The sequence below is a fragment of the Bremia lactucae genome, linkage group LG7 (assembly GCF_004359215.1).
Source record: "Bremia lactucae strain SF5 linkage group LG7, whole genome shotgun sequence".
NCBI classification, from domain to species: Eukaryota; Oomycota; class Peronosporomycetes; order Peronosporales; family Peronosporaceae; genus Bremia; species Bremia lactucae.
In genome coordinates, this window is record NC_090616.1 from 1,766,423 (window position 1) to 1,779,470 (window position 13,048).

At 46.9% G+C, this 13,048-nt stretch overlaps 1 protein-coding gene across 1 annotated transcript; it reads left to right on the top strand.

Annotated features, from left to right (window-relative positions):
- Positions 1–600: 600 nt before the first annotated feature.
- CCR75_007581 (uncharacterized protein) lies at positions 601–1,112 on the top strand (the record flags this gene model as incomplete). The annotated part of the gene is made up of 2 exons (XM_067965639.1): positions 601–697; positions 751–1,112. The coding sequence occupies 2 exons, from the start codon at positions 601–603 to the stop codon at positions 1,110–1,112; spliced, it is 459 nt and encodes a 152-aa protein (XP_067817594.1).
- Positions 1,113–13,048: the final 11,936 nt, after the last annotated feature.

Genomic DNA, 13,048 nt, shown 5'->3' on the forward strand with positions numbered 1-13,048 from the left:
TTTGACAGTAGTTGGACAAAAGAGGCGGATAATTGCAGATGTCTTCAAAGCGATACGGCGACGATTGGCAGCTCGTTGACGTGTGCACAGTCTTTCGACAGTGGCGGCCCAAAGAGGTATCCCCTTTCGTCTTTCTATTACTAAAAAGGCCATGCTAGCGTCATTTTTGATCTACGGACGTCAATGGCGTTACAAGCCAAATCCCCATTCATCACAGCCGATCTCGATGACGTTGGACTAGCGACTACAACACCACATTAAGTATAGCTTCACATCTATCATAATTCAGCTACCGAAATTTGAAAGGTCTGTCTTTACGCCTTGATGCGCCGTCGAAGGAATCTCATCCATTGAAGTGGTACTTACGTAGACTATCTCGTGCATGTAAGAAAAAAAAATCTAAAGAGAGCTTGCGTAGACCCGAGGGCAAATCGCTTTCAGCAAGCGTTCGTAGCGACGGATCTTTGAAGGGATTTATGAGAAGTGATTCGTCCAACAAAAGAAATACCGTGAATTTGCAGCAGTTGTTTGTCTTTTCATTTGTTCGATTTCTGAATGTATCGCTGCAAATTCTGATACGGTTTGCCAGGAGCTTGATAAATGCGACGGGCAAATAGTCTTTCCCCGAATGCTTATTACTTTAACTTTGACCTCAAGCAGCTCAATAGCTCTCGTGGCTTACCAGAACCATGCTCAGGTGCCTCGTGACAATCGCTTTCACTTTTGCTTTATTTATCGAAACTTTGACAGCTACTGAAGCAGCCAACGTCAAGATACTAACCCAGTCGCGCCAACCCAAAGCTGTTGACAGAACCATAAACGTCATCAGATTCCTGCGATCTCATAGCATTAACGAAGCAGCGGAAGAGAGATTAAACGTTTGGGCCTGTCTTGAAGAGCTACTTATCGGTGGACCCTTTTCACAGGCCCGCTTAAGTGCCATGACGGGAGATAATGAAATTGTTAAATTAACGTTCTCTGCGTGGAACAAATTTTCCCACGACGACATTCGTAATTTGCTTGCCCATGGCATGAAGGACATGGACATTCGGGAGAAAGAAATGTTGAGCAGCATCATCAATTTATACTTTCTAATTAGAGGAGCTCAGTAACCAATACACGTCTCTATGGAAGCAGTCTTTTTCATACTGCCTCTTTTTAGACTGCCCACGAACTTATATGGCTTTAAGGCGCTTTAAAGGCAGATCTACCTTTGTATGCGATTTTTCATAAGCAAGCAATTTACTTTAGAGGCTGGTCAAACTTATGGATCTCGGATGCTATGTGTAACGGGCTATAGTTGCCCTTAAATGTTACACAGTCCCCGTTAAGTCACTTGGCGCACTTAGAGAATAATAAATTACTAAAAGATAGTAATAAGACCAGCAAAAAGATAGATAACATTAGGAACAAACACTTGAAAAAGTAATCACATGAATGCTTAACCATAAAAGGGATGACCATTCGTTATCCGTGATGACGGCTAGCGTCATCCGTTACGCGAGGTATCTAGAAAGATACGCTCGCAATACATATTAAGTGTTATCTATAGAGATGACTTTTTAATTGGTATAAATAGTTATTTATATTTAATACGATTAAATATAAATCCGTCTGAAAACTACTTCCTACTTGATAAGTGCGCACAGGGAGACGGATTACCGCTCCCGTGGCGACTCTTAATCACAGTACTTAGTGTGTTGGGTGAGGTCGCTTGCGCGCCCACCACAACTACCTCACTGCACGCAAGAGAAGCAGGTTAAACGCCTCCTCGCTGTGCTAGGGTGTGTGTCTAAGTAGAGCGTGGCCGCATTACGACGTGCCCGCTTACACTTGGTAGCACTTGAAAACCTTCCCACGAGCCGCATCTCTGCGGGTGTACGTGATGATGAGCCTCAATATTGATTGGGCTCATTCCCCACCTCTCCCCAACATTATCGTAAGGTTGCAGAGCACTTGGCGCAGGGACTTGGTGAACAAGTCCTGGCCGGGCTCATGGGCAATCCTCCTGAGCAACATGTTGCTCAGTTGGAGCAGTTTGAGTTTTTTTTTCTCGTGGTCGAATAGTGGAGAGCCGCGTCCGAGGCACAGAGCCATGCTGCGGTGGGGTCCGTCACTCAGACTCAGGATAAGCTGAGGCATAAGCAGGCTTGGAGCGAGGCTCTTAATAGGACTGTTGAGATGCTATCTGTCCAGCCGCATCAGGTGAGGTCCATTCGAATGGACCAGCCCATGTTCGATGGAACTGCAACGCACACGATTGTCCACTGGCTTTTAACCGTGGAGCAATGCGGTGTCGCGCAGTTCATCGAGGACGACAGCCGGATGGTGTCGTACGCCATGTCGCATCTGCGCTAAGGCCTCAAAGTGGGCTTACTTGGCACTTATGGCGGAAAGAAAGGCGTTCCCTACATGAGCGATCTTTAAGACAAAGATTTGCGCCAAGCCCCAGCCGCCGAACAACGAAGTCTTGCTTCATGTGCTTCTTTGTAGCTCGACAGGCGACGCGATCTATCTAATAATGTGTGCCGGAGATGCGCACGCTATCGGCGTCCATTACCGTTGGTCCGATTCCGGAGCACATTAAGGTGCCCACGTTTATAAACGGACTACGACATGGCCCATCGTGACAGGCTCTTTCCAGAAAGGTGCTGTCGACAATAGACGAGGCAATCCAAATTGCCTTAGTTGAGGAGCAATCCTACAGCAGTGCCTCGGCGACAGCTTGGTATAAGCCGCCGGCCAAGAAGTCAGAGGCCACTTCCATGGAGTTGGGCAGTGCAGACGTTGTCTGCTAGATGCGGCAAGCGCGACCCTATGATGGCTCGCTGCTAAGCCAGAGTCTCTACTGGGGCAAAGATGCCCAGCAAAAGGACTCCCTACCCAAAAAGCAAAGGAAAGAGCCAGCGAGCGAGACGCATGAGTTCTGCATCGACCATTGAGGGGTCGGGAAATGCACGAGCGCCCTACTGGCGCGGACTCTGAAGCTACCCCTAAGTTCAGAGTTGTCGAACAAATGGGTGGCATAGTCCTTGAGGTCTCGAAATTTTGGACCTCAACCGTGCTGGTCTATAGCGCTCAAGTAAGAGGCTATGACCAGGTGATGACCCTCCTAGTGGATTCGTGTGCATCACAAAATTTTGTGAAACCCGCGGCTCTAACGAAAAGACTGGCGATGTTTGAGTCGTTTGTCAGGATGGCAAGCGAGAAGATGAGACCGTTCGTTTGGCAAACGGCGCTCTCGTTTAGCCTGAGGGAGTTCAGGTGGAACTTGCCTCCAGCTTCACTTCCTTCCCCTGCACAGAGAATTTTAACAGCGCTAGGTATGGAGAGTCCGCATGGCCTCATCCTAGGCATGCCATGGTTGGCAAAACACCAACCATGGATAGACTGGCATACACGCACAATTGCTAACTCTATACCGTACGACGAAAACGATGTGCTTCTGCGAGAGGTTTATGCAACAGATGTCGTGTCGAACACAGTTAAGGGTGCATGTACGGGATGTTAAACGTCACCAATTCCTACCCAGCTCATATAATCTAAGGTAGTGTAAGAGGCAATAACAAGTAGTCGTGTGTCTTAAGATCATGCACAGAGCCGAGAGCCTGTGGCAGTAGACAGTGAGCTGACAGGAAGTCAAGCGTCGCGTGAACCGGCACAGTGCCTGAAGCTTGGTGCGGATAAAAAAGTGCGTTAGCCAGGAGAGCAACGACACCCGGTTCCCAGTCAAAGGTCGTGGTGACTCGAAGAACGAGTACCCGACAGATATGGACGATCAAAGCCACATCTAAACGAGTGAACTTTAAATCAGTTCCTATTAAAGAGGATGGGCCTTCGAACGAGCCTATCGGCAAATTCTCCCTCAACAAGCCTTGATCCACGCAGTGGTTTCGTTAACGGAATGCGTGTGTGGGTAAAACCGTTGACATAGAACGGAGTGTAGCCTGTACAGGCATAGACAGCGTCATTTAGCGCAAAATTCACCACTGGGAGCATTGAGCTCCAGCGCTTTGGTGTCTGAGTACACACACTGCGTAAATGTCTTCAATGACGCGATTAACACGTTCAATTTGACCATCGGTCTGCAGATGTTCAGCGGTAGACAGGTCAATCTGGTGCCAAGCACTCGGAAAATCGATTTTAGAGTTTACGTGTGAAACGGGAGTCCCGATCCGAGACAATTGCTACTAGAAAACCGTGTTGTCGAACACGCGATCGATGAACAGCCTTGCTGTGCCTTTACCATCAATGGTATCTGGCACAACCGCTAAGTGAGTCAATTTGCTCAATTAGTCAACAAAGATCACAATGCCGGAATTTGCAGCCGTATCTTTTGGAAGGCCGAAAAAAATTCATACTAATGGACTCCCAACACCCTATGAGTACGGGCAGACTTGCCAGCGCGCAGCAGCACGCGCCGAGGGTTTAACCCGTTTGCAAGTTTCGTATATACGAACGTATGTGCTGACCTATTTATAAAGTTTGGACTACCAATAAATCTGGCTTACAGAGCCGTAGGAGATGACCACCAAGGACAGGACCGTGTGTCTCACAGAAGATTCGGTACTTCAAATCCGCATCATGAGAAGCAACGATGCGCGGAGGATCTGCAGCATCCGTACAATAAAGCAACAGGTCGTTATCGATAGAAAATCGATGTAATTTTGCACGCAAACGTGCCAACAATTTAAAGCCTGATTAAGTGCTCTTTAGAGCTCGAAGCAGCGCTACACACCCTAGGCGTAAGCCGAATGGACTAATTTAGTAATAGGAGACATTATAGTCGTTATATGAGAGATCTTATAATCCGGCCTGTGTGATAGCGCATCAGCGAAGCCATTCTGCTTACCAAGCTTATACTTCACCTCGAAGTTGTATTCGGCGAAATGGATATCCATCGGGTCATTTTCTGTATACATAACAGACGGGTTAGAGCATAGCAGATGACCTCTGAATTTGACAAGAGCATACTTCATTACAAGTAACTCTTTTTCATGTACTCGGTAGTTCTTTTCCGCAGCCTTAAGCTGTCTAGACTCGAACGTAATTACACACTCCCGCCATCAGCACCTATTCCTAACAGATCACTGCCGATTGCAAAATCTGATATGTCACAGACGACCCTGAAAGCCTAATTAGAATTTGCAGTGCCAGATTCGGGGCATGGATAAGACTATCCTTAACTGCTTGGAAAGCATCATACTGGGGAACGGTCTTTTATTTACTGTTTGGAATTCAAAAACTTATCTTATACTTCTATGATACTGACAATATTATTAATAACGATAATATCCTTAATTCTTCCTCCTATGCTAATTAAATATTTAACGGGCTAGGGGATAATTTCGTATACCGTAATACGACTCCTGCTGTGCTCCTTATAAAATATACAGATTGGTGCTGGACACCAATCTGTATCTTTTATAAGGAGATTAGATAATGGCCTAGCCACATAAGCGTACTTTTCGCTATATTTGTGTAAATGATTGGCGAGCTCTAAGGCCTCGCTTCCCAATGAAGCACCTAATGAAGGATTTTTTCTGCGCCAAAAATGCATTTAGTTGCATTGCCATGCAATATATTTGTGCGCATACACTCGAGCACTGCTCGCAAATGGTCGAAGTGATTTTACACATCCAACCGACTCTGCTCCCCACGACTATGGACAAATATGTCATCACAAAAAGTCCGTGCAAAACCTTGATGAGGTTGAACGGTTGCGTCACTAGACGATTAAATGTTGCCGGGGCGTCGGAATCCTTTGTGGCATAACCAACTATCCCATACCATACAGTTTGCGTGCTAACCGCTGTAAGCGGGATATCGTTGGCTCGCATGAGCAATTGGCAATAACCATCGACTAAGTCAAAGGCACTGTACATTGTACATCTCACTATATTGTTGTGAAGAGCATCCTTACTTGGAATGGGGGTTTGTGCTGGTATAGTGACAGCATTAAGCTTATTATAAGCATGTACAATGCGCCATTTACCATTTCGCTTTCTGACACAAAATGTCGGTGTCGAATAGGGAGCTTTCTCGTACCATTCCAGGCTCGTGCTCAGCACGGAAAAATCGTCAATGACGTCACACTGTTCCCTTGGTAAAGGTCACTGTCGTGTGACACAAGTCCACCGAGCGTGGTTGGCCGAGGTAGAACCATACTGAGTGTCAGTAGTGACACTTTTGGCGGTTCGCCAGGGTATTTCGGGTCAGACCTTTTTAATTCACGTGAAGTGACACGTAAATGGTCGCTGGACAAGGAAAATGAGTTACCTAACTCCTTGTAGGATGTCAAAATTAGACACCATGTCTCGTATAGAACCAATATAGGCTGGAGAACCCGAGGACGTGAATGTCCCGGCCTCTAAGAGGCGTATTGTCTCAACTCCGAGGCAGGGGAGACGCGATATGTCTATAACCTCTTAAAGTCATACGAGCAAGCAATTGCAGACAACTGTAATGGTGTAACCGGTAATATCGAGAGAGAAGTTAGCCTTGCGACAAATTCGTCGTTACATGCTCTTTTAAAGCTATACGAAATGTCTATTGATGAGTGCGGCCGAGCCTTAAAGGCTGGCGACTTATCTGAGATGTTGGTCATTCGACCTACGATTGAGTTGAACTCATCGTCACTCCTAGACGAAGCTGTCCTGGATGACACAAAAACTGCACTTAGTGCGCAAAGTAAGTCATCGATCCCAAAAGTTTTTACGGATCTATTTTATTACATAAATAAGAATTCCAAGATGTGGTATGTACCAACCCACCACCTATTTTGCCCCGGATAGAGGTGTTTGTCGTGAAATTGAATTGGTTCCGGGGACAAAACACTAGTCGTGACACTCCACGTATCTCAGGGATATTATACCCTTGATGACTCGGCCTTAGGCCAACAATGCTTTCAGCATTCAGTGATCCGTTATTACAACGAGTGCCACTCGACGGAGTACATGCCACTTATTTCCGCTGAGTCAGGCTCAGAATTTATGTTTTCAACATTGGAATTTATTAGCTCAGACATTCCAATGTCTAGAACACTGACAAACTCAGTCAATGAGCCGCGCCAATAGCGCTTTTGTTGCCTAGCAAAGGTGGGTTCATGACTCTCCAAAACTTTGCTAGGACATTGCGCGCGGCGCCTAAGGTCTTAGACCTCCAATCGATCCATGGCTCAAGGTGGGTTCATGACTCTCCAAAACTTTGCTAGGACATTGCGTATGGCGCCTAAGGCCTTAGACCTTCAATCGATTCCTGGCTCATGGGCCATACAGAGTTTGTGATCATTTCTCGAGACCAATTTGAGGACGAGACAGCGCTTACACTAGCAAAGTTCAGAATCGTAATACCTAAGCTCAACAAAACTTTTGGAACATCGAGTCGAGTCCTAGTCGCTAAGCGAACAAGGATTGTACCATTTTCATGCGCTTTAAGTGCCTCAACGTAGTGTTGATTCCCCTCATAGGAAGGACGTCGAGCATAATTGCAAGACGCTCCTGAGTCAATAAAAATTGACCATGACCGATCAAAGCCCTTCATAGTCGCTTGAGCGACTAACAAGCCAGGCTTGCACTCACGCCCCGGGCTAACTAGGGCTAAGTCCTGTTTACTCTCATCCCCTAGAGGTTCAACAGACCCTAGCTCTTCTCCAGTAGGGCGCTCCGCGCCTACTGGGTATCGACGTTTTCGCACACCGTACCAGATTTCTGGTATAGGTCGGGTTGGTGCTCTTTCGAGCTTTATGCGTATTGCGTTGGGATAAGCCGTACGTAAATGTTTCGTGCTTCCGCATATATAACATCTACGGATGTTCTTATGCTGTTCCACAGCTTGAAGGGCCTCTTCTCCTTCCTCAACGAGGATTAGATCCATGGGTTCCGGTCTATTATGCGGTATTCATGTGCTCGAAGAACTTGTTCAGTAAACAGGCGTGATAACACGAGCAGACTTAAAGTTCGAACTCAGCGCAAAGAGCTATGGAAACAGCCTCTTCGAAGTAGCAGGATGGGACCGGAATTATTCCGTCCGGGACACATCCTCATAGATACCCCCCCAAGAAGACTGTAACGATAATCGCGTCTTGCACCGGGTCTTGATGCGTAGACGCAATGAGAGCTTTCAACTTCTGGCATAGTCCTTAGGGTTCTTTATTTTATCGAGTCGCTATGAGCCAGATCGCATGCGGAAAGCCTCATCTTGCGGTGAAAACAGGCTATTCATTTGCTGTTTTCCATGAGGGAAAAGCGTCGTTTATGGGCGTGCCCATTCCATGGCTCAACCTTCGAGTTTGGAAATGGCCATAGTCACCTTTTTCCGTTCTGTCAAGAACAAGGCGGAGTTAATGGATATCTCCATCTGCTTAGTCCAAAAGGGAGGTCTCCTCCCTTTTTTCCTCAAATGTCTTTGCATTGACAATTAGAGAGCGAGTCTTAGGGTTTAAATCAGGAACAGAGATGGACCGAGTAAGCATAATTCTTGCAAGGACCACACCGACCAGGGAGGATTCATAACGCATGAGGGCTTTAAGCCTTGCATGCAGGACCTCTGGTCCCTGTGATATAACGAACTTTACATGTTCAAGCCCAAACAAATTTTGAGCTTGTCATACGCTGTGCGTTGCGCCTCCGAAAGTTCTGGAAACTGTTTCATTTCAGTGATGGCTTAGTATTATAAAAACTCAGGCGTAGATTGACTACGAGTGACCAGGTGTCGCGGAGCTACCTCGCTCTTAAAGTCAGAGGAAGACTTTTACATTTAAAGAGTTTCTTGGTTCTATAGAGCTCATAGGTAAAACAACTCAGGGAGTTGTACGAGGTATTAAAGCTTAATAAATCTTAGTTTAAAGCAGGAATTTGTAGAACCAAGTGGCAACTAGTGCCCGAGAAAATATACCTTAGAAAGCTTATATCTCTCATCGATCAATGCGCAAGCCTTAGGAAGGCACTAGACGCTTTAATGTCAAAAAGGGAACTGAACTTTTTATGATTCTTTGAATCTAGAATGCTTACCACAGCTAATTTAAAATAGATTTCGGCCGCCAGAAATAGATCTAGCGGCGACCAGATTTGTTACTTATAAAAAAATGGGAGTTTAGTGATTGACTATTTTAAATGGGATAATAGCGAATTTTGCCCATAAATGAACCACAACAACGGCTCTCCAACCAATGTGTAGGCGGGCACGTCGTAATGCGGCCACGCTCTACTTAGACACACACCCTAGCACAGCGAGAAAGCGGTAAACATGCTTCTCATGCGTGCAGTGAGGTAGTTGTGGTGCGCGCGCAAGCGACCTCACCCAACACACTAAGTACTCTGGTTAAGTGTGGTCACGGGAGCGGTAATCCGTCTCCTCGTGCGCACTTACCAAGTAGGAAGTAGTTTTCAGACTGATTTATATTTGATAGAATTAAATTCAAATACCAATTTTAACCACTCATAAAATGTCGTCTCTGTAGATAACACTTGTATGTATTGCGAGCGTATCCTTCTAGACACCTCGCGTAACAGATGACGCTAGGCGACATCCCTCCTAATGTGAATGCACCCATGTGCATCACATACACAAGGGTTGGTCACAAATGTAAATCATGCCCGAGTGCTGGGTCTAATTATTTTATTTAAGTAATTGGTCATCCCCTGAAGTACATAAAGTGTACTTAACGGGGACTGTGTAACATTAGGGCAACTTTAGGCCGTTACACCATCCCCCTCTTTAAGAACGAATTTACATTATTAAATTCGTCAAAGAGGAGCGAGGAACTGCGAGCAGCTTTACGCGCCGCTAGTTCACTCAATCACTGTAGCGCATGTGTTTCCATACACGGCGCCCAAGATGCCAACTAAAAGGGGCCACGTTGGTGGTTCGTCTGCGAAGACGCAAACTCAACCTCGCACTAAGCGCACGCTCCGCGTTAATTCGCCGGCCGCGTCTAATGCCTTAGTCGGAACGCCAACAGTTACTGCTGCTGTCGCGTTAACGGGGCTAAAGGATCCATCCCACTTTAATAGTGAGAATGTTGATCCGTCACCTCATTGTAGTGATGCAAACAACGAGCTCATAAAGAATGATGATGGCGCATTATTGCTCATCCAAACTTCTCTCATGGCTCACAACATGGAGACAGCATCATTTACGAATGCTGTCTCGTCGTCTGCGCTGGAAGCGCAGCGACAGATAATGAGAGCGCTGCCCATAAAGACGCAGCCGCTTCTCCGTAGGTATAACCACAACGCCTTATGATCAAACCATAATCCATAATGGTTCTGAAATAGAGGATTCGGAGCCTAAAGCTCCGCCGACGACACGTGAACGTGCTCAGTCGGTGTCACAAGCCAGTCGTTTAGAACGTGGCTATGTGACGGGTGGCATACCAAAGATGCCCCCTTCATCTAAATGGCCTGGAAAACAGGCCAAGAGCGTCGCTCGTAGAGCGCGTATTTGCAGACAAATAGAATTATTATGGCGTCTATAAATTATAGGGCTCAGGGAAAATCGCTTGAGCGTATTTTCCCGATCCCGGTCTTGTTGCGCTCAAATAAAACACCCGACCAATACGAGGCGGAATTCCTGCGCCGCATACATCCGCATCCCGATACTACGAAACAGCGGTCGCAGCGAATTAATTTCGCCCGCTTGAGTGTGAAAGAAATCATGGGTGGTACTGTACTCCCTGTTTCTTCTCACAACGCTACTTCCGCTAGTCCATTTGGGACTAACGAAGAGGCCTCAGCTAGTGCTTCTTTTCATAGGCACCCAAAAAGCCGGGCACATCAAAACGAAAGGTATCGATCGGATCCCACGAGTCAAACCTCTTAGAGTAATCTTTCCATTGGACGAGGATCTGATACCTTGCCTCAAGGAGCGGTGGGCAAGCAACCTTCCAACAAGGAAGCGTTGATTCCCATCCGCATCCATTAGTGCACGCGGCGCCCGATAGAAGCCGCAATCTCGCCCAACTAATCGCGGCTGCATTACCTTCGTCCATTCAGTCACAGGCTGCTGAACGACGTATTGCGGATCTCGAGAGTCAAGTCTCACGACTGACCTCGGATCTTGTTGTTGTCCGAGCGGAGGCTCGTCAGGGTTATGAACGCCTGAAGTCTCGCTTGGACTTTTTCGAACGGATAATGCTGAGGGATCCGCGTTACTCGCGTGATGTACCTCGCTCTTTAAGTCCTGTTCGTTGAGGGAGGAATAGGTTTGATAGCTTTTTGCCTTCACTGTCCCCCTCACCCGAACGACGCTCGCTCACAGTCGGCGTCACCATCGGTCTCCTTAACCAGATGGGGATATGTGACCTCATTTGGGTCTACATATCGTTTCAGACGACCCACGTAAATTACGGGGTGCGTCTTCATATACGGGGGAAGGGTGAGCCTATAATTTAGGTCTCCAACCTCTTCAACCACCGTAAAGGGCCCAATGAAACGCGGCAACAACTTCGTAGTACCTCCAGGTAGTACAGAAATTGCATTTTTAGGTAGGGTAGCAGTACTTAATAGTACTTTTTCACCCACTCTAAAGCGTTCATTGTTTTTGCGACCATTTCGGTCCGCATATTCTTTTTGCTTGTCCTGTGCGCTTGCCATTGCGTCACGGACTTTACGTGTGATGGCTAATCGCTCATCCACAAAGCGTTGAGCCTCGCTCACGCTTTTAGCATCAAACTCGCCTATGATACCGCCAAGAGGTCGGTCATAAGGCGTAGTTTTATTGACCACTGCTAAACTGGCAGGGTCACTAGGGCAAGTTTCTGTCTTTGAGATGATACCCTCATGGGTCATCGTCATATTGACGAAACTATGTCCCTCTTTCGCACCGAGCATAGTGAGGGGCCCTCCCCCACTAAGACTCGGGCTGCGCACAAACGAGACTGGCGTCCGAGGATGGCGCAGTCCGTTAATATAAAACGGTGTCTCACCCGTACTGGCGTGGACACTGTTATTTATAGCGAACTCCACAAAGGGCAATTGCTTGCTCCACTCTTTGGGAGTTGCTATAGTGCGTAAGACATCCGCCACGACCCGATTGGCACGTTCTGTTTGGCCATCGGTCTGGGGATGATCTGCGGTCGACATGTGGAGCTTGCTACGTAGCAGCTGAAACACATGTCGCCAAAAACCAGACGTAAAACGTGGACCCGATCCGATACTATGGACTCGAGCAATCCGTGAAGTCGGTAAACATGATCCAGGAACAAGAGAGCTGCCTCCTTGCCTGTGATCAATGTTTTACATGGTGCCAAATGCACCATATTGCTCAGTCTGTCTACAAAGACGACAAGCCCTGTCCGACCCTAGTGATGGGGCATCATGCCAAACATGAAGTCCAGGCTTACAAACTTCCAAAACAGTTGGTTGGAATCAATAGCAGCTTCAGCGGTACCCTGATCAATGATGCAGGCTTAATGCGCTTACACTGTTCGCAAGAGCGAATATAGTTGGCCATCCATCTATATAGGTGTGGCCACCAAAATTCCTCTGATACTTGTAAGATTATCTTTTCACGGCTCAGATCCCCATTAGGTGGCGCATAATGGAGCTTGTGAAGGATCATCAGCTTGTATTCTATGTCATGAGGCACATAGATTCTCAAGGGATCACAAGGTGACAGCTGATGCCATAACAGGCCATCGCTGTAGCTAAACCGATTAAGCATGGCTTTCAGGTGCGACGGAAGAATTACCTTTTGTCCACCAATGCGATCTAACAGCAGGTGACAATGGTCGTCCTGACTGTAGCTCTCTTTTATTTCAGAGGCTAATGAGCTCGTCACGTGGTATGTCTTCATGGCTGCCAACGCTGACGGCTGAAATTGTGCTTTCGCACTAGACACACTTTCCTGGTGTCTTACCTCGAAGTCTGGTCTAAGCGATAAGGCGACAGCCAAGACATTTGACTTACCCAGCTTGTATTAAACTTTGAAATATAATTCAGAGAAGAATGTAAGCCATCTTGCCATTCAAGGCGAGAAATGATGTGAGTTTGTTGTCGGTCCGCAGTGATGCGTGATCCGTAAAAAACACAAATAGCTCGGTGCCTAG